Source organism: Dromiciops gliroides, chromosome 2, assembly GCF_019393635.1.
Source record: "Dromiciops gliroides isolate mDroGli1 chromosome 2, mDroGli1.pri, whole genome shotgun sequence".
Lineage (NCBI taxonomy): Eukaryota > Metazoa > Chordata > Mammalia > Microbiotheria > Microbiotheriidae > Dromiciops > Dromiciops gliroides.
The window spans coordinates 377,472,306-377,494,348 of record NC_057862.1 but is presented as its reverse complement, the minus strand read 5'-3'; the positions used below and the strand labels follow the sequence as shown (position 1 = coordinate 377,494,348).

The 22,043-nt window shown below is 41.9% G+C and overlaps 1 protein-coding gene across 1 annotated transcript in view; it reads right to left on the bottom strand.

Moving 5' to 3' along the window:
• Nucleotides 1-20,803, bottom strand: part of PAPPA (pappalysin 1) — a 290,144-nt gene extending 269,341 nt beyond the window's left edge. The window contains 1 exon segment of the mRNA XM_043980172.1: nt 20,407-20,803. Within this exon segment, the coding sequence (XP_043836107.1) occupies nt 20,407-20,803 (397 nt within the window).
• Between the last annotated feature and the right edge of the window lie 1,240 nt (nt 20,804-22,043).

Genomic DNA, 22,043 nt, shown 5'->3' with positions numbered 1-22,043 from the left:
TTTGTTAAACATTTCTCAATTACATTTTAATATGGTACATTACCTGGGTGGTTTTGCAGATTTGGGGAGTTTGGTACCTCTAGACCTTGTGGGGTCTTTTTAACTCTGAGATTCTATAACCTTGTGAAGACTCTGGTGACTTGGGGAAGACCAAATCAAAGAGAGTTGTGAGGTAGGCAACCCAATTGGAAAGCTGATGAAAGAACCCAGACAAAAGATAAGGGCAAGGATCATATTGGCAGGTGGGAATAGTAAGAAACGTAGGGGGCAGCTAGGTGGCGCAGTGGATAGAGCACCGGCCCTGGAGTCAGGAGTACCTGAGTTCAAATCCAGCCTCAGACACTTAACACTTACTAGCTGTATGACCCTGGGCAAGTCACTTAACCCCAATTGCCTCGCTTAAAAAAAAAAAAAAAAGAAATGTAGCTTGTGAGGGGCACACTGTCACACCCTTGCTGTTGTTCTCATTATTCACATACATAGAGCTAGGATCAAACACCTGTAAGTCTAAGAAAAACTCTGAAAATGGTCTCCCACAACCACCATCCCTATGTGCTCTTTGCTGCCTTCAGTATGATGCCTATAATCGATGGCAATATTTTCTAATATGAAAATATGTGCATTTAAATAACCCCATATTAAAAGTGTCCTTCACTGTAGTTCCTCCCCTTTAATGCTGCAACACAGATGACCACCTTCCTGTCGATCTTTGAATCTAGCTCTACATGCATGTATGCAGGTATGTATGTGTGTTTAATGTATGGGGGTATCTCATTATGCCAATTCTATTGGCATTCTTTTGGTAGTGACTGTGGAAATATCTCCTGGTTTCTTTCATATTCCAGCTCCATAGTAAGGAAAACAATGTTCTTTTCCCAAAAGTCATGCAATAAATTCTGATTGAAATACAGGATAAACAGTTAAATTTTCACCCAAGAAATTTAAAGCCCCCAACATATTGGGTCTTTCTGATAGGTATGTACTTGATTGATAACAGTGAAAAGTTACATAAAACACTTCCTTAGCTTAATAGACATCTTTACATCTAAAGCAATTTAATGTCATTACATGCCCCTGTCAAACATTCAAAATGCTATTACTTCCTGGTTAAGTAGGAATTTATTCTGGTATTTATCACTTGCTTATTTGGCATACTCAATATACCACAGGTCAAACCCCATCCCAAGGAATCCCATACGATTTTCCCAAATCTTCCATTATAACAAAATGCTCTTGTTTTGGATATTGTTTGAAATAAATGGGTTTGGAGCAGCTAGGTGGCACAGTGGATAAGAGCACTGGCCCTGGAGTCAGGAGTACCTGAGTTCAAATCCAGTCTCAGACACTTAACACTCACTAGCTATGTGACCCTGGGCAAGTCACTTAACCCCAATTGCCTCACTAAAAAAAAAGAAAAGAAAAGAAAAGAAATAAATGGGTTATAAACATGTGCCTCCAAGTCATTCTTATAGAAAGGCTACTTGTTGTACTGGAAAGTTGTACTGAACTCAGAATTAAGACATCCTGGTTCACCAGATCAGAGAATTTAGAGCTGTAAGGGAACTTAAAGATCATCTATTTCAACTCCTCTCATTATACAGATGAAGAAACTGAGACCAAGGGAGGTGATGACTTGCTTAAGATCACAGAACCAGTAAGAACCTGAGCTAAGAGTTGAACTTAGATGTTCTGACTTTGCTCTTTCTATTGTGCTACACTCTAAAGAAAGAGGAAGGTGATGTTTCCCCAAACAAATGAAGAATTTCAGTGGCAATGGAGCTTCTCGTTGGCCACCTGGATGATCAAAATATAACAGTAAGCCAATGCCAGGAGAAATTCCTCAATTAAGCACAGGCATCTTTCCTTCATATGCTCCTAGAGTCTCCATGCTGTGGTTCATCTCTGACAATATTTTCATTATAGTCTGGCTTCCTTCTACCACCTATCCCACTTCTAAGCCACCACATGCCCCACCATCAGCAAGTATGTGCTTAAGGAATGCAACTCATTTTAATTACCCATCCTTCAAGGCCCAGTTAAAGTCCTGCCACCATGAGGATGTCTTATTCCACCACACCAGGCCTCATTCATTTCCCCTTAGAGGGTCACAGAGGCTGACCTTGTCTTCCAAACCCTCCCTATTCTATAGTCGAGGAAACTGAAGCTCAAGGAATAGAAGCAATAGAAGCAACATAGGAAGGGCAGAAAAGGACAAGCACTGGGAATCACAGGTCTCCTCAACCCATGATTAATTTACACCTGGCAGCATTGATAATAGTTCCATACACCACTTACAGACAATTCCATATAACTTAGCAGTTAGCGTTATGCTTCCTTCCTTTGTGTTCCTTGTTGCTTTTTGTATACAATTCACGTAGACTCTAAGCTCCTTGAGATCAAGGACCATTCTTTAGTGACTAAAATTTCTTATATGACTGTAATGATTGGAATGATGCCACCTACTGGAGACTTGCTGTGGGAAAGCTCCGCCATGAGGAAAATGCCTCAGAGGCATTGTGGCTTTTCCTTGGCGTCAGGAAATGACGTTTGCTCATGGGTGCTGTCTATCAAGGCTACCAGGCAATAAACTTGAGGAGCCTCCTATTTTCTGGGAGGAGACAGGAAGGAGGAGAGGGAGCCTGCTGAGAGAGCTCTTGGGCTTTTGGGTTCCTGATTTGGTGGCGGTAGAGGACTTCACAGGAAATTTGAGGAAAGATAGTAATGCCAGGCTGTTGGAATTCTGTTTCTCAATCTTTTTCTTTCTATTTTCCAATAAACCCTTAAAAACCTAAACTCGTTTTATCAGTGATTTCAGTCAGTTTCCCCCCAAAACTGGGAGAACATATTAGAATCTACATTTAGAATCGTAAATTACACATGATCCACAGTGCCTAGAACACTCACTGCTGAGGACTAAACAGGTGTTCAGTAACTCCTTATTCACTCTTTGGGCATCAAAACAAAATGAGGAAATTAAATCACTTGTTCCTTTATCCCCATTCTCATCCTCCCTACTGACCCCTCCCCTCTGTCAAATAATTAATTACAAGGCCTAGAATGGATAGTTTAGAATTCTCCTAATCACTGAAAGTCAACATGAAGAGGTAAAAGCACAAGACAGGTAGGTCAAAGGTCTGGGTTATCATCCTGGTTCTGATGATTCCTAGCTCTGTGGCTAAAGGTAACTTACCTAACCTCTCTAAGCCACAATTTTCTGATCTCTTTGCCTAGTGAAGAAATATAGTAGCCTAGAGTAACAATGGTTAAGAATACAAACTCATTTGTCAAATCTCACTAAACAACGTGGTGAAAGATAATAAACATCACCTCATAAAAAAGTAAGTAGTTTGTGGGAAAAAATCAGAATGTTTAGATAGCACATTAAGCCAGATTATACTGAAAACATTAAGGAATGAAATTAGAACAATAAATAGATGAAAAATGTAAAAGATCCAATAGGATTTCTAGACCAAATTTTTTTTCTAGTCAATGACATATATTTGAACTAAAATATCAACAGTCCATGATGTCCAACATGAAGAAGTAGAAATGGCACAGAAGCAAACAAAGAAGGGATGAAGAACTAGACCTGTGCAAGCAAACAGATCAGTAGTAGTCCATCTTGGACATAATACAATTTTGAAGATTCTAAGGTGTCATAAAGAAGGAAGGATATATGGGGCAGCTAGGTGGTACAGTGGATGAAGCACTGGCCCTGGATTCAGGAGGACCTGAGTACAAATCCGGCCTCAGACACTTGACACGTACTAGCTGTATGACCCTGGGCAAGTCACTTAACCCTTATTATCCCACCAGAAAGAAAGAAAGAAAGAAAGAAAGAAAGAAAGAAAGAAAGAAAGAAAGAAAGAAAGAAAGAAAGAAAGAAAGAAAGAAAGAAAGAAAGAAAGAAGAAAGGAAGGAAGGAAGGATATGTTATGCTTGCAACAAATGATGGTGTGTAATTACTATCAAAAAAAGTTAATTTGGAAATTAGCAATAATTCACATGCCTACTTTCTGATCTCCACAAAATATGAGAATAATCTCTATATATAAGCATGAGGGGCAAAACTTCTATGTAAGATTTATGGGAAGCCATAGAAAGATATCATGCGGGATAAGAAGGCATATGTGGGCTCAACTTCTGCCATTGGAAGAAGTAACAAGGTCAATCAGATGTAAAACCCTTTGATGTATTTAATTTTATTGCTGCTGCTTCTACTGCTGATGATAATGACATTACCTTACTCAGTGAGTGACAAAGTCTTGCCCATACATACTCAAAAAACATCATAAAAGTGCCTGACACTTAACAGGTGCCCTATACTTATTCCCCTCCCTTCTGTCCCACCTCTCTTCCAAATAAATAGCAAGTTTTGGAGCAAGAAACAAGTATCGCATTACATTTTAATTTGTATTATATTTATCATATTTGATCTTTTAGAATCTAAGGTCTTTGAGGACCAGCACCTGTCTAATTATTTATCTTTTTTTTTGGGGGGGGGGCAATGAAGGTTAAGTGACTTGCCCAGGGTCACACAGCTAGTAAGTGTCAAGTCTCTGAGCCATATTTGAACTCAGGTCCTCCTGAATCCAGGGCCAGTGCTCTATCCACTGTGCCACCTAGCTGCCCCCTAATTACTTACCTTTGAATCCTTGCCAGTTACTACCACAGTACATTTCCATTAATAACTATTTGTTGATTCATATAAATAAATTCCAGGCTGGGGAAACAACTTCAACAGAAACACACAGACCAGAAAGCATTGGGGAAAATTAATATCCTTGAATAGGTTAGCCTGGCTGAAGTAGTTAGAAAAAATTTGTAAAGAAAGGTAGAGGCCAGGCTGAGAAGCTTTAGTTTTATCTGTTGGTAATGAGAAGTTCTCGTAGGTTTTAGAACAGGAGAATAACACTATGAAAGTGGTATTTTAGGAAGATTTATTTGATGGAGGTGAGCAAGATGAGATGGAATGAGAGGACATTGGTGACCCAGATACCAGTTTGGAATATATTAGTCCACATCTTCAATGATTCTTCTATTTAGCCCTTAATACTATTCTTCATAGATATTAATATTCACCCATCTTTGCTCAGGCCCAAAGCTTCTCAGGATTTGTTTGACCATTCCAAGATCATTGTCTATAGTTTGCAGACCCCAGTCTCTTACCATTTTTAAATATCTCATTGTCCACAGTCTCTAAAAGATAGCTGACAGTGGCTCCATAATCACATCTTTCAATTCTTTTAGGATGTAATTCATTTTGACCAAGTGACTGGAATTCATGTAAGGCAACTAGATCTTTTATGTAACTTGGGTATCAACTGTCTATTGCTAGAGTCATTGAGAAAAGGTTAAATGATGGTCTATATTACTTATTTAAGAAGGCAGGAAAAAAATAAATGTTATAGAAAGGTTTCATTTATTTCTAAAAGTTTGAGAAATAAAATTTTAGGGATCTGGCCCGCTCCTCTCATTTTACAGGTGGAAAAAGTGAAGCTCAGAGAGCTTCAATTGAAGCTCCCATTTAATGCCCAAGGTCACACAGGAATTAAGTATCACAGAGAATTTTGACCCAGTTTTATCTGATTCGAAAACCAGGGTTTTTACACTAAACAGTGTCACCCAACCCACTTGGAGGGACAGTCAGGTGGCTCAGTGGATAGATCACTGGCCCTGGAGTCAGGAGGACCTGAGTTCAAATCTGACCCCAGACACTTATTAGCTATGTGATCCTGGGCAAGTCACTTAACCCCAATTGCCTGAAACATCTGGGCCATCTCCAGTCATCCTGATATATATGTGTTGCCACTGAACCCAGATGGCTTTGGAGGAAAAAGTGAAGCTGGTTGACTTTGCACAGCTGTCCCTTACTGAAATACAATTCACTCCAAGTCATGACATCACCTCCCAATGTCATGGTCCTCTTTCAGAAGGAAGGACAAACAACAACAACCCACTTGCACCACTGGCAGATGTTATCTGGATTATTTAAGGATTTATAGCATTTTCAGAGCTAGAAGAGGCATGAGACATGGGCTAACACTCCCCACACACCACACACACACACACACACACACACACACACACTTATTTTACAGGTGAGAAAACAGACACCAAGAGAGAAGTGGTAAAGGTCACTAATTTGTGGTAAGGTAAGGACAGTGTTCCCATCTAGTTCCCCTGATTTTCAGTCCATCCAGTATTTTGCCCTTGAGTCATACTGTCTCTCCACCTATGTGGGGGATAATCGACACTCTCTCAGTGATGCTAGATGGACTGTTGCTGAATCTTTGGTGTTAATTCTTTTTAAATCCACATGATTGACTTGCTTGTCTTATCCAATCTCTATTTACATCACAGGCTACTACAGCCTTAATGTGGTGGGTTTGTTTTGGTTCTTTGGTTGTTTTCTAGAAATCCCATGTTGTGTTTTGTTTTTCAAATCTTCCTGGCGACGGATACTCCCAGCAGCCTGCCTTTCCATTCCCCTCCTTCTAATGGCTTTAATGAATAACTGGAAGGAGACAGAGGAAGCCAGACATTAAGGCAGATGGAGAGCTGCACAATCAGGAAGCTTTCGACATAGAGATGCTCACTGAAATACACACAGTCAAGCGAGGACATCCAAAGCACAGGGGCTGGAGCAGATTTCTGTGGGCTTATTTAAACTACACACTCAGCCTGGAGATATGGGACTCCTGGAGTCTTTGTTTGTAAACAGCTATTCCTGCTGGCATTTGACTTAGGAGAGAGAGAGGAGACAGTGAGAGGGATGGGGGAAGAAAATATGGGAGCAGAGAGAGGGAGGGAAAGGGAAAGAGAGAGGCACAGAGAAGGGGAAAGAAAAGGATGAAAGAGGGAGGGGAAAAGAAAGGAGAAAAGGGAAGAAAAAAAAGAAATCTGAGGGAAAGGGTGAAGATAGACAGAGAGAAGGAAGAATAGGAAAGGATGGAGAGTGACAAAGATAGGGGCAGAAGGACAGAGAGGTATAGAGAGGGAAGAAGGGAGACAGAATGACAGAGGAAGATGGAGAGAAGGAAGGAGAAGGCAAAAACAGGGACATATAGAAGAAATGAAGTGAGAAAAGGATGATCAGAGAAAGGAGAGAAAAAGGGAGAGAGAGAGAGAGAGAAGGAGAAAGTGAGAGAGTGAGCGAGAAAGAGAGAGAGAGAGAGAGACAGGTTGTGTCCAGTAGGCTCCCAAGTATGTGTTTGTTGCTGAGAACACAAAGGCAGCACTGTATTCAATGAATATGCTTGTTTTAACAGGGCTAGTGGGAATATGATAGGTACATGTAGAAAATGCTTTAGCAACCTAAACAACCCTACACTGAAAGCTTCCTATAGCATCCCCCCCACTCTACACACGTGCGCGCGCGCACACACACACACACACACACACACACACACACACACACACACACACACACACACACACCCACCACCACCACCACCATCATCATCAAGTCATCATACTACTTAGTCCTTCAAAATGTTTTGAGCTCACAGATCTGAGCCACTTCATGGGGATTTTCCCTTTGCTGACCCATTTGTTAAACTTGCTTCTTTCACCACATGCACTGTTTTATTCTATAGTTCTTGTTTACTTAAAAAAAAAATGCCCTCCATCAGGGGCCAATAGTCATTTCAGGAACACTGTTTCTTTAAAGAATGAACAAGGAGCCAAGATGATGGCACTTAGGCAGTCACTGACCTTTTTATTGATCTAATGAGTAAGTCTAACACAATGAGTACTCATGTTCACTATACACAGGCCTTAGAGTACTTCATGGGATAAAAATAATAATATTGGCTTCAACACAGCATTTTAATGATCTCAAAACATTTTTAAACCTCTCATCTCATTTAGTCCTCATGACAGCCCTGCAAACTAGGTAGCCTATTTCAGAACTGGGAGGCAGGACACTTGGGTCTGTTTTTACATTGCTAAAATGAGAGTGGTGAAGGGGACCACTAAGGGATCACTAACATTTCTTCTGAACCTTATATTGAGAATCTGGAAACCCCATTTTACAGATGGGGAGACTGAAGTCTTGAAGAAATAAAGTGACTTGCTGAGGGTCACATTGTGACAAGAACCAGGAGGCATTGAAGTAAAGTACAAAGAGCAGTGAAGTTGGTAATCTTGGAATCTATGGGATGTTGATTCTTCCAAACCTGTGATTTGAGGGCTAGTCACTTAGTGTGTCCTGGCCTTAGTCATAAAATAAAAGCTTTGATTGAACTAGATGGCCCCTTAAGATTCCTTGCTATTCTGTATCTCTGATGCTAAGAACACTGAGCTCCTGAATCTCATCCCTGTACTCCATTCACTCCACCATCAGAAACTACAGATAATATTAACCCAAAGAGGATTTGAGCTCTATTTTCTTATGTTAAATCCTTTAGCATTCTAGTCTTTTTTAGGGAAATGTAGGGAAGAGTTGTTGTTCTAGGCATTCCTAGAGGACACAAGGTATCCAAAGAAGGGGTTAGGATGGGTGGGTCAGGCATTCAACAAGCATTTATTAAGTAACTATGTACCAGGTACACAGCTAAATGATAGAGATACAAAGAATGGCAAAAAACACAAGCCCTACCATAAAGAAACTCACATTCTATTGGGGGAAAGAGTATGCAAATAACTATGTACATATAATATAAACTATAAACAGTAGATAACCTCAAAAGGATGGAATGAAGGGATTAAGTCAGGAAAGGTCTCAGGTAAAAGGTGAGATTTAAACTGGGTCTTGAAGGCATCCGCTTTGAGATATCCTGGAGGCAGTTGATTCCAGAATGGGGCTCAGAAGAAACTATGGGAAAAGGAGGAAAGAAAATAGGAGAGAGCTGGGAGACTGAAGGGAAGAACAAGAGAAAAACATGAGACAATTCCTTAAACAAACAATGAAAATATAAATTAGATATGCTACAACAGAAAGGTAAACACATTTTTATAGGTAGCTTAGTCAAACTTACACTTTCTGAGAGAGGCACATCTCAAGAAGCACAGTACAAAATATACTTGCTTTCATGATTTCTCAGCTCTAATTTCCCATCATTATAGCTTCTCCCCGATGCTTGGTGTGATATAGTTTTTAAATCATTGAAGTTGAAATTAAGAGCTCTGTCTTAGGAGAGAAGCACTGTTATTTCCTAGCCAGGTGATGCTGGGAAAAATAATTTCAATTCTACAGGTTACTGTCACCTCTGGAAAATATAAGGGTCAACCTAGGTCATTACACTGACTGAAGTCACAGGATCTGGGTTCCGATACTACTTTTTTTGCTTAGTATCTGTGTCACTTTGGGCAAGTCCCTTAGCCCATCTGGGTTTCAGAATCCTCATCTGTAAAAAAAAGGGAATAGGACCGGATGATCTCTAAGATCCCATAATTTTAAGGCCCACTTCAGTTTTAATCTTTTTAGGATATGTGATAACATCTTGTGCTCCAAGTTGCCTTACAGCTATAACATTCAAAGTTCCATGTTTTAACAATCTATGTTCCAAGGTCACTTCCAGCTCTACCGGCTTTGAGTCTATGCCTGTCAACTTCACTCCACATCTTGCCATTCCCAAACAAAGATTCCTTATTTTGCTGACTGTTTTGAATTTCACAATCCCTCTGTCTCATATTCATAAAAGTCCACACTGAGATCTATGAGCACGCCTGTGTATACTGAAGCAATCAATCAAAAGTATTTTTTACTTCTCAACCATACTTATTACATGTGTATATATAAATACAATATGGGTATTATCTGTGTGGGGTATACTTGTGTTTATAAATTCTAAGTAAATTTTAAATGAAATTCTACATGTCAAGTACTTTTGTTAACCTCAAAGGATACTGATTGTCCCAAAAGTCTTAGATTAGTTTTAAGCTATTAAAGCTTAAAGCACTAAAATTTACACAATACATATGCATATATACTGTATACACACACACACACATATTATACCTATGTGTATATGTGTGTGCATGTGACTGGATATATTGCCTAGATCTCTACATATAGACATCTATAGATATCTATATATCTATAAATATATATACTATAGAATATATCTATATATAGATAGTATATAGAGAGAGATATCTACATAGTGATATATCTAGATATATCTATACATTTCTATATTCATACATATAGATAAGAGATATCCATGTTTATAGATCTCATATATAGAGATATCAAAATCTATTGATATATTAGATATATAAAGATAAATATAGGAATAGACAGAAATCTTAACAGATTCTCCACTGACTTTATGATTTTAGATAAATCACTTCTCATAATCTCTCTTTTTTTTTAATCAATAAAATTAAGAGGCTGGACTAGATGATCTCACAGAATTTAAAGCTAAAAGGGACTTGAAGAGATTGTTGTATCCAAACTTTTCCTTCCACAGAGGAGGAAAACTAGGTCCCAAAGAGGTTAGGTCCCAAAGAGGTTAAGCAACTTAACCAGTCATGGAAGGACTAAGTAGCAGATGCAGGAATTCTTTGATTCTGGTCCATTGTTCTTTTCCCAACCACCACTGAGGCTCAGTCCCTTTTTGTTCCAAAATTCCAGGATTCTATCTTGAAAGGGACAACAGTCATTTTGACATGTGAGTTCCAGGATGTGTGTTAATAGGCTGCCTAACTTTACAGTTACACTTTACACATATACTCAGAGCCATGAATCAGTAGCTCCCTTGGATAGTTCTTTCTATGTCAAAAACAATGCATACCAAGACTATCCACAGAGGCAACTTTCCCAAAGGATCTGCTAATTGTGCCTTCATCCAGGGGAGCTGTTCCCAGCACTTCTAAGGAAGAAGGCTCATTCTCCTCAAAGGGTGGCCAATGAATAGAAGATCTGAGATCTTGAGGTCACAGGGGTCGCTATAAGGTTCACCAGACCAAAGGGAAATAGACTGAAAGGCCCTTTAACCAGTAAAGAGGGAAATGAGGGGATACCAGAAGAGCAGATAGGCCTGCAAAGGACCAAAGAGGCTCAAATCAGCAACTGATAAGATGAAGAGAAGAAAAACAAGGGAGGAAAGTGAAGGTGTCCTATCATCTGCAGCAGAAGAAACAGGAGAGCTGTGTGTGCAAAATAAATTGGTTTTCCCCCCTCTAACAGGGATGGAAAAGATAATGAAGAGACACGACAGAAACAGGTCTTGAATTTGAATGGAAACAATCCAAGTCAAGAAAATTCTTTCCCAATTTCCTATTCTCACACTCTCTCCTGTTTTCTATTTTCTCAACAACCCTCCTTACCTCTTCTACCCCTCAAAAGTGAACACATACCACCCCAAATTTCCTTCCTACCTGTCTTCTCAACAGGCTTCCAGAACTCTGGACTTCCAGAAACTTGAATGGCAAACTCCTAGTAAACAATGAGTGGACCACACTGCCCCCAACCCACCCCCCCTTCCCCTTTTTCTGGCATCTGCATTCCTGTCAAACAATTTAGGAGAATAAACATGCTTTCTTTTCTTTATGATTGGAGTTTAAATGCTCTATTGATCTGAGAAAAATCAAAGGGCCTTGGGAATTGTGCATGCATGCAAGAGAGAGAACTGGAGAGATATTCCAGGGAAGGGAGATGAGTAGGTATTAATGGAGAATATCCCCTTGGCTGGGGATTTCCGGCAGAAGGCAGGATAAAATGGAGGGAAAGATGACCCCAGATGGCAGAAACAGTTTAAACATTTTAATCTGTGAAACTACCCTATTAGAATGATATCAAAGGCTCAAGCAGCAGGCTGGGGGTGTGTGGGGGGAGACAGGGATCTGGCTGGAGTAGGTTTTGTTTAATTAGGGACTATTGGGATTTGAGGGATCAAGGGCTTAGCAAAATGAATGATGGATAGAGAGTGCCACAGGAAGTACCCCTATGGGACTACTTTGGTGCCTTTTACTCAGGGATCTCTATTTCAAATTTTGTAATTAATGCCCACAGCAAGTGTTTCCCCCAGCCCCTTTAGCCCTTTCCCCCCTCCTTCCTGCAATCATAGGCTCATAAGATTCAGAATTGAAAAGGACTTTAGAAATCACGTAGTCAAAGCCCAATTTTATAGATGAGGAAATTGAGGCCAACATAAGTAAGTAAAACAATTTGCTCAAGTCAGGCCTAGAACTCAAGACTCATGACTCCCAGTTCCAGCCCTCCAATCATCTAGAAAAAAGTAACAAGAAACCTCAAAACTTCAATCTCAGTACTGTATCATCTCAGTCTGAACCACCCAATTGTTCTCTTGTTATTTATTTTTTTCACCACATGCTTTGAAATAGTTCTCCAAACAAAAATACAGGAAAAAGCACAACACTAATTAGCAACTAAATCCCTATGGAAGAGAGAAGGAAAGCCTTTAGTTGACAATGAGAAAACTGACTCAAAGCTGGGGAGGTGTGGGAGAGGGGAAGGAAGAAAGCACTTGAAATGGGCTCTAGGTGGGCATGGTAGAAGGCCATGGATTTCAAGTAAGACTTGATCTACTTGCCTAGGAGATTGTGGTCAAGTGGAAAGGGTACTGGGCTTGGATCAGAAGGCTTGGAATAAAATCTGACATAAATGTGGACAATTTACCCTCTATTAAGCTAAGTCTCCCCATCTCTAAAATAAGTATGGTATGTGTTATGGGCCCCGGGGTACCTCAGAAGTTTTCTGGGGGAAATCAAGCAACCTTCTCTCTGAGAAACTAAACCAAAGGACAGGCACACCTAAAGAGATGAGCTACAAGGGATCTGCCAGTCTCCCCTACCCCTCTGGGAGATGAGATTAGGTGTGTCTGCTGCCTTTGTGACAGAGATGGCTGGAGAGATCGGAGGTGCCTCCCTCTCATACAACTTCCCCCAGCCAACACCAGTAGGGGGGATGGTCCTCACTCCATCGGACCACCATCGGTATTCTATAAAAGTATCTGCCTGTCTCCTGCTCGAGGAGAAAGGGATCACAGAGAGCCACACCTCTGTGCCATGCTTTCTCCCCATGAGAAGAAGTCCAAGGACTTCTCTCTTGGTTTCCTTTCCTTAGCACCTAAATAAACTATTATTTTACTCTAATTGGATTTGTGTGCAAGCGGGTGTAATTCTTTAAAGAGGAATTCCTAAGAACCCCTACCCCAAACCCCATCAATTTCCCCCATAACAGTATGGATGAAGAATCTAAAATGAACTGGAGAGGTCATTTAGTCTGATGTTACACACACACACACACTCACACACACACACACACACACACACACACACACACACACACACACACTTTACAGAGAAAGAAACTGAGGGCTATAGAGATTAAATAACCTGCCCAAAGTTATGTAGCGTATCAGTAGAAAAAACAGGATCTGAACCCAAATCATTTGATTCCAGGCTGTGTTTGGTTAGTGATAAGCACATTACCTTCCTCACACAAGGATTTGATGGAATATCTTGGTAGGATGGGAGTTTCATTACCTTACTGGGAAGCATCATTACATATGGAAGATACTTCTGTAGTTTTAAAACATTACAAGTGCAAATGGAAGAATGGAGAGTGAGGGGAATTGTGAAAGCATAGAATGTTAAACCTGGAAAGCACTTTTAAAACATAGGAACTTATAAAAGTATAGAAAATATCAAAGCCAGAAAAAAAAAGGCTTAGAAAATAAAATGTCAGACTTGGAAGGGACTCTAAAACATATAATGTTAGAGATGGAAGGGATTTTAGAACATGGAATGTTCAAGTGGGAAGAATGTGAAAGATAGACCGGATGGTAGAGTCATATTCCAAGCCTCCTCATTTCATTTTTTTTTCTCATTTCATTTAGATAGAAGGAAATCGAGGCTCAAAGAAAAAAAAAGTGACCTGCCCAAAATTACACAGTCAATTAAAAGCAGATTTAGGGTAAAACCCGGGCCTCCTGATTGTCAGCCTATAATGCATTCTACTATATATTGCATTATTTAAATTTGTCTCAGTTTCTCTATAATGCTTTCTTTATCCTTTTGTTCTCTTTCATCATCTACCATCCTTGAAAGCCCCTGATAGGGCATAGAATTTGTCTCAGAAGACAGAAAGTTGGAATCCCAATTCTGTTACTACCCGTGTGACCTCCAAGAAGTAATTTCCCCTCTCAGGGCCTCAACCTTCATATATTGAAAATGAGGGGGTTGGAATAGATGATCAGGAAGGTCACTTCTGGTCCTAAATCCAATGACCCCTTTTGGAAGGATTTGCATTTTTAAAAAGTGCCTCAGGGAGAAGGAATGAATTTCCAAGAGTAGAATTTCAAGCCTTGGGTTACCTGTGTAGAGCAGAGAACTTCCCAGGGCCTCTCAAACCAAACTACCAAATTACCAGCCTAAGTCATTTAGGTACAAGGCCACTCCAGCCTTCCTTGGCGTAAAAGACAGTCCAACAAAACAACCCAGATACCAATAGACTCCATCCCATTCATTCATCCTTACTGAATGGTGGTTCAAGGGCCAAGCAATGCAGAAGGAGACCAAGGGGGTACTGAAAGGAAGCGTAGAAATCACTCACACAGAGACATGTCACAAATGACAAGGTGTCTGACAGATGGTTCAGTGACCTGGACCAAAGGGAGTTAAGGGTTTCGTTTCCCATTCTCAGAAGAGTTGTGAAGGTGGGGGGTGGGGGTGGAGAGGAGGCTTATGAGAGAGAGAAGGGAAAAAGAGGAAATTTTCCCCATAGTCTAACCACTCTACACACACACACACACACACACACACACACACACACACACACACACCTCCTCCCCAGTACTAATTGGCTCTCTTATTCACAAGTACAATTTAGAGGCCAGGGGCCTGATTGCACCCCTGAGAATCCCTCCCCCAATTCTCACTGTCCAGGGTGGTCCTTCTAGGTCAAGAGTGAGATGGAGTAGCAAACATGCACCAGTTCTATGGCTTTGGGTTTATACCTGATCTCTTCAGAGAAATAACCATGAAATCCCCTAAAATACAAAATGTCTAAAGATTCAATTTAATAAAATGCTCTGTTTGACACATCTAGAATTTTATATTCGAGTTTTCTCTATTAATGTTCTGTCCCACTATTAGACTAAGATTCTGGAGGGCTGGGACCTTGATTTATTGAAACATTGTGCCTCCCCTATCATGGAAGTTACAGAAGTGTTTCATACATGTCTGTTGAATGAATGTTGAGCAGCAGTGTTTTGTTGTTTTGTTGTTGTTTTGTTTTTTAAACAGGTCAAATGAATTGAATTGGGGAGGAAGAAGTTGGTCAAATCAAGAAATTTCAAAGATTGAATCAATCCAATTCCTTCATCTCATTTGAACTGAAAGAATGCAAGTACAAGAATTAGAAGAAGTTATGAAGAAGGGAAACTGTGCTAGTAAGGAGGGCAGGTAAAAGAGGGTATATAGGTAATCTCTATTTCCAAAAAGAATCTGACAGTTTAAAAATCATAGCACTTGATCAAATAGTACAAATCCTTTATAAACAAGTAAGAGGAAGTCAGAGAGGGAACATGGTGTGGTAGATAGAAATCAGTCTTTGGATACAGGAAGATCTGGGTTCAAGTTTCAGCTCTGACAAAATACAGACCGAGTAAACAGGGGAAGTCTTTAAACTGTCATTCTGTAGAGAAGATATATTACCTGGGAGCTAGCTATATCAGTGAAGTCACATAGTCCAATCCCTTATCTTTCCCATTCTGAGGTGCAAAGAGTTGAGGACACTTGTTGTCTATGTCACAGTCCAAATTCAAATCCAGACACAGTGAAAAGAATCCTGGATTTAGAATCCAAGGATCTGGATTAATGTCACAATTCTGCCATGTACTAGCTGTAGTGAATGACTTTGGGCAACTCCTTATAACTATGGATCTCAGTTTCATCTAGGGGTGGGGGTAGGTGAGAGGTGTTAATTGGGCTTTACATGGAGTGCTGGGCAAGGAGTATGGAAGACATCCTCCAGAGTTCAAATCTGGCCTCAGGCACTTCCTAGATGTGTGACCTTGCACAAGTCACTTAACCCTATTTGCCTGAGTTTCCTCTGTAAAATGAGTTGGGGAAGGAAATGGCAAAATACTCCACTATCTTTTGCCAAGAAAATCCCAAATGCAGTGACGATGAGGTGGACACTACTGAAAAAAGCAACAGACTTATTATACATTAAAGAGTTACTAAAACTCAAAAGTGCTACTAAAAATAAAGACTGATTTTCTATCTTGGTGCAGTCAGTATTTCTTAAGAGCCTACTAGGTGCCAGGCACTACTAAGTGCTGGTCACAATGCACCACACAAAGTGGGTATTTAAATGTTTGTTGAAGAAGATCCACTAAATAAACTGGCAAATCACTTCTTTTCTGTGTCCCAGTCTCCTCCTCTATAAATTGGAGAAAATGCTACACTTTGTGCCTTACAAAGTACAATATATGTCAGTTAAGTCATGGTCTTCAGGAGCTCTTGCCAGACTCCCTCAACACCTTAATGGAGCCATAGTCATATCTCCAAATAAATTCATGGATTATTTGTGTGTAAAGAGTAAGGGACTGCAGGGTAAAGCTGCTTTCTCTTTCCAAACAGAAGTTTCCAATTGTAATCCATATTACCAGCCAGGTCCACATTTCATTTTATCTCCTAGATCCAAAGAAACTTTAACCAGATTAACTGCCCCCCCCCCCCCAAACCCGCCCAAGCAAATTGACGCTATTGTTGTGCTAACTGGAAGGACAGCATGGGGGTGGGGTGAAGAGCCTGAAGTCCTACCATAAGGAAGAGACAGTGTCAGGAACCATCTCTCCCCTTAAAAGGACTCACAATTCAGCTCCCTGGAAGGCTAGGTCTGCCTGGGTGGTGGTAGGTAGTTCAGTGATGGTGTGGGGTAAGAGAGGTGATGAGGTGTTTGTAAAAAAAAAAAAGCCTGTAGCATTGGTGGGAAGCCATGTTCCGGCATAAGTGACCAACTTTCTAGGCCTAGCTTTGCCTTGGCACAGACAAAACTCTACTCTGCCTTCATGTGAAGAGGCCTGTGCCTGTTCTGAAGGTCAGATGAAAAAGTGTTTTTTTTTTTTCTCCCTTGCTCTACTTTTCAGAATGCGAGGAAAGTCTTCACAGGGACAGCATCCCTGCACACGGTGGACCCTGGACCCGCCTACCCGGGAAGAGAGGTCTGGCCCAACCCCATGACGAACCTGGTTAACAGTGCTGTAAAATTAGCCCTTTACGAAACCAAATTGAATCCTGCAGCAGAGGGTGATGTAAGGAAGTTTGGCTTGACAGCAAAACAGAAACTCTTTGCCTGAAATAGCAGCACAGTCCCTGCTGGGCACCTCTCTCTGGAGACTGGTAACCTGGGATTCCTGGCTTGTAATAACTTAAAGAAACAACACCCTCTGCTCTATACATTCAAAAGGTATTCTATGGCTCCTCTAGGCAGGTGGTCAGTAACAGAACTGTGTTCACTGAGATATTCAGGTTCAGGGTACTGGAGGTGGGGATGGGTGGGTGGACAGGGGAAGCACTGATCCTAAGAGCCTTAATTAGAAAGAGAAGAGAAAGAGGAGAAAGAAGAGAAAGAGAAGAGAAAGAAGAGAAAGAGAAGAGGAAGAGAAGAGAAGAGAAGAAAGAATACCCACACCACCAGCCATTACACTACAATCCAAACTTATATGAGAGAGAGAGAGAGAGAGAGTCAAGTCTGTCTGCCAGGAACCTCTGTGTTTGTTTTGTATTTTTTTTTCTAATTCAAGGAAGGAGCAGGTCCTCCTCAGTCCAAGAGGTTGTACTGTGTGGAGGACAGTCAGAATGAGTTCTCTGGCTTTATTCCAGGTGTTTACACACAGCCAAATCTGGCTTGTCTTCGGCTGGAGAAGGGGGGAAAAAGAAAATCACCAGAATCCTCCAGAGGAAAGCTCCAGGCTTTCTGGTGCTACGGGACAGCACTGCTTTTTGAGAGGAATGTGATTTCCACACATAAAATGGGCCAGGTATTTTATACAAGCAATAACCTAACCTCCCCCATCCAATTAAAGTATTTTACTGCAACAATCTTGGTTCATGAGAGAGAGTGTGTGTGTGAAGAGAGGTCCCTTGTCTGAATTACAGATACTTGTAAAACAGACTCATGTGGCACACCAGGTGTCGTATTAAAAAAAAATACATTTACTATGCGTTTTCATTGATGATATCTGTCTAAACCTGTTCTCTGTCTTTCCTCACCAGAGGGGAAGCTATCAGAACCTGGGTAGTGTAAGTCTAGATTGGGAATAAGAAGACCTAATATTTTAGGTCCTTCCAGCCAGGTTCTGTGTGTGCCTTTTATATGTTTGTAAAAGTGATGCAAATACACGGCACTCCATAAATAGTATTAGGATTGGTAATAACCCCTGTGCAGCCTGAGATTACTCATCCGGGCTGTGTCCTCCCGACTTTGGCTGAAAGTGAGGGGACTGGGATCCCCATTCATAGATAAACTTTGACTGAGTTCTTTCAGAGACAGCCTTCAGAAAGAGCACAACAGATGCCAGACATGGGGAAAGTAACTCATTTGCTTTGATGGTGGTGTGTTTTTTTCGTTGTTGGGTTTTTTTCCCCTAGAGAAAGAAGAGCTCTTTGGAGCTTGGGGGGGGGGGGGAGGGAAAAGAAATAGAGAAAGCAGCACACTTAGTATCAGGATTTGGAGCTAGAAGGGACCTTAGAAGTCATCTAGTACAAAGTTTTAAAGCTGAAGAAAATGAGGTGCAGAAGGGAAGTGACTTGTTCAAGGCCACACAGTTGAGACAGTGGTAGAGACGGGACTCGAACCCTAGTTTTTTTGACTCAGGTCAACAAAGCCAGGGGAAAAAAGAGAACGGGACCAAGATGAAAATGTGACAAGAGGAGCCGAAATATTTTCAAAGTAGAAAGCGATTTAAGGGGGAGGAAATCACTGGATATCATACTCACTGACAGGAAGGCTGAAGACTTTTGCTCCCCCCACCCCAAACATCTTCCCTCCCCCCAAGAAGAGAGGAGGGGGGAAGAATAAAATTATCCATTTGCTTGCAGAGTGTAAGGACTATCCCAGGACAGAAGAGGGAACCCCTTGCTATCTCTTTAAGACATCCCGGGACAGTGAAAGTTCTTTCTCGGTATTAGGGATTCTCCTAGCTTGAGGACTGAAGGCTCTCCCTCCCTTCCTCTTGCCATCCCCTTCCATTCCCCCTCCCAATTTTATTAAGGACACTTCCACAGGTTCATTTAGAGAAAAGATGGATGTCAGTGCGTTTATAAGGTACTTTAGGGTTTCTAACCCTCCTGAAGTGTTCAATTTCACTAGAGTTGCACAGCTAAAGAAGGTGGGGGGATATGTATGGGGTGGGGGGCGGCAGAATATTCAAATGCATTACGGGATCATAAAATGCAAATGAGAAAAGTGCAATATCTGTCAGTATTGTCAGACTCCAGCAAGCTTAGTTACGAAGGGGTTTTGTAGCGCAAGTTAACCCTCAACCAATTTGCATTCGACTTGTATTTTTAAAGGGGGAAAATATAGGACGCCAGCCAAGCGCTACAGTCATGTTTCCAAGGGGGAGTGTTTCAGAGCGGCCGAAGGCAAAGCGACTCCCTGCTAATTGGGCTACTACGTCCTCAAAATAACATCTTCCTTTATAGCTCTTTAGAAAGCACAGCCTCCACCCCTGTCAGTCTCGAGGGGGTAATGGGGCTGAAATAAAGGGGGATACCCCAATAAAAAGTGGGAAACAATCAAAACCACGACACCACCCGCACGCGCACGGGCAGGCACGCACACGCGCGCGCACACACACACACACACACACACACACACACACACACACACAGACGCATACAATCCCCCCCCCACCCCCCCCACCCCAGGCAGCTTCCGAGGGTAGTTTATCCCTGGATCCAAATAGGTGACTGACAAACGAGGTAGTTTCGGTCCTGCCATTTAATCTTGTAAAAACACTTTGGGGAACAGCTCTTCCCGCGGACAAAAGGAGGCTTTACTTGAAAGCCGGATATTTAAATACTTTTAGATTTTCTTTAAAACAAACAAATAAACAAACAAACAAAGGACCAGTCCGGTTATCCCTAAGGGATCTCAGTGCTAAAGCCTAAACACACCGAACGAGGCCGACGCACGGACACACAAAGACACGCACGCAGTTCTGGAGAAACAAACACATACACACTCCCATGTGCACAAGCTATAGGAGATTTTCTGCCTCTTTCTCCTCTCCCTCCCCCAGCAAACACAAACACACACACACACACACACACACACACACACACGCGCGCGCGCGCGCACACACACTCGTACACACATACACACACACACACACACACACACACACACAGACGCACGCGCGCCCCGAGGTCCGCCGCCCGGAGAAAAGGGGACGGGGCAGTGGCAGCCGGGCCACCTACCTGCAATGACAGCCGGGGACCTCTGTCCTCCCTCGGCTCGAAGCCACACTTGCAGCGTGAACGCATCCCGGGGCAGCTCGATATCCGCTTTCAGCCTCAGCTGATCGCCTTGTCCGCTGAAATAGAGCGCCCGGCTGGGGATGAGAGAGTCCTCTTCGCCCTTCACCTCCCGTTGCTGCCGCCTGCGGGGGGCACGGAGAGGTTCCCAGCCGGCGGGCGAGTGCCGGCCGCGGGCTAACCTGGTGGCACAGGTGCCGGGAGCGGCCGAGTGGAGGTGGCGGCTCGGCCGCGTGTCCCTTCTAGCCCTGCGTGAGCGTTCGTCCATCCCACACTCGGCTCCGCTGGCCAGAGCTCCACAGAGAAGCCCCAAAGTCAGCACCAAACTCCAGAGCTGCATTTCCAATATTCCCCCCCCTTCTCCCCTGCAAATCCTTCCGACCTGCCAGCTTTGGACTCCTCCTCGCCTCGACTTTCTTCTCTTCTTCCTTCACCCTTCTTGGGTATTTGGTCCTCTTTTAACTTGTCTTTTATTTCTTTCTTTCTTCCTTTCTAAAGGTGTCTAACCCCCCCCTCCCTTTTAAAAATACAATCAAACTCCTCCTGGTTAGCAATTTTTTCTTCCCTCCTTTATCTGCCTTATTTTTTTTTCCACAGCTGGGATGCCTTCTTTCTATTTCTCTGATGGGGTTTCTTTGCCTTTATTTGATTTGATTTGATTTGATTTGATATTATTTCTCCCTCTTAAAAAAAAAAAAAGCAGCGTCCCCAAGACACGGATACACTGAATTCCCTCCCCCCCAAAAAGATGCTCTAATTTATTTATTTTTTTTGCTTCCTTTATAACACAAGCCACAGCCCCCTTCTTCTCCCAGCCCCCCTCCCTCCTTCTTCACAAAATGAAAGAAAAGAGGGGAAAAAAAGCCCCTCAGAAGACGAGTAAACAAGAATATGCTAATCTACTCAAGGGCGGTCCACCTTCCCAATTGAATGATTCCCTATTAAAACTGCGGGATTCATGACTAATCAATCAGTTGGAAGAAGCAGATAGCTGCACAGCCTTCCACCACTTTGGCTGTTTTTCTTCTTTTTCTCCTCTCCCTCCCCTTCCCTCCCCCTCTTTTTTTTTTTTTTAAAGAAGACAATGTTAAGGTAACAATTTAATGAAATTCTGCACACACACCCCTTTGCAGTCTCCCCAGCTTTCCTTCTAAATCCAGTTCAAAACACACATTCCTTTTTTTTTTCCTGGCAAAAGAAAAAAAAATCTATTTCTTCTCTCAAGATCCCCTTTGCACTTTGCTGGTAAACCTCATCCTTTGCTGCACAGCACATAAAGAGTCCTGAAACTTGATTCTCAGATTTTTTTTTTAAATTGCTCTCTCTCTCTCTCTCTCTCTCTCTCTCTCTCTCTCTCTCTCTCTCTCTCTCTCTCTCTCTCTCTCTCTCTCCTCTCCTCTCCTCTCCTCTCCTCTCCTCTCCTCTCCTCTCTCTTCTCCTTTTCTCCCTCTCCTTTTCCCTCTTATTATTTCCTTAAAGTTATTCAAGGATGAATACTCCCCCTTTTCCAATTCCCCTCAGTGCAATGCTGTACAGCTAAAGAAAACGTTGCTTCAAAAGTCCTCATCGAATCATCAGAA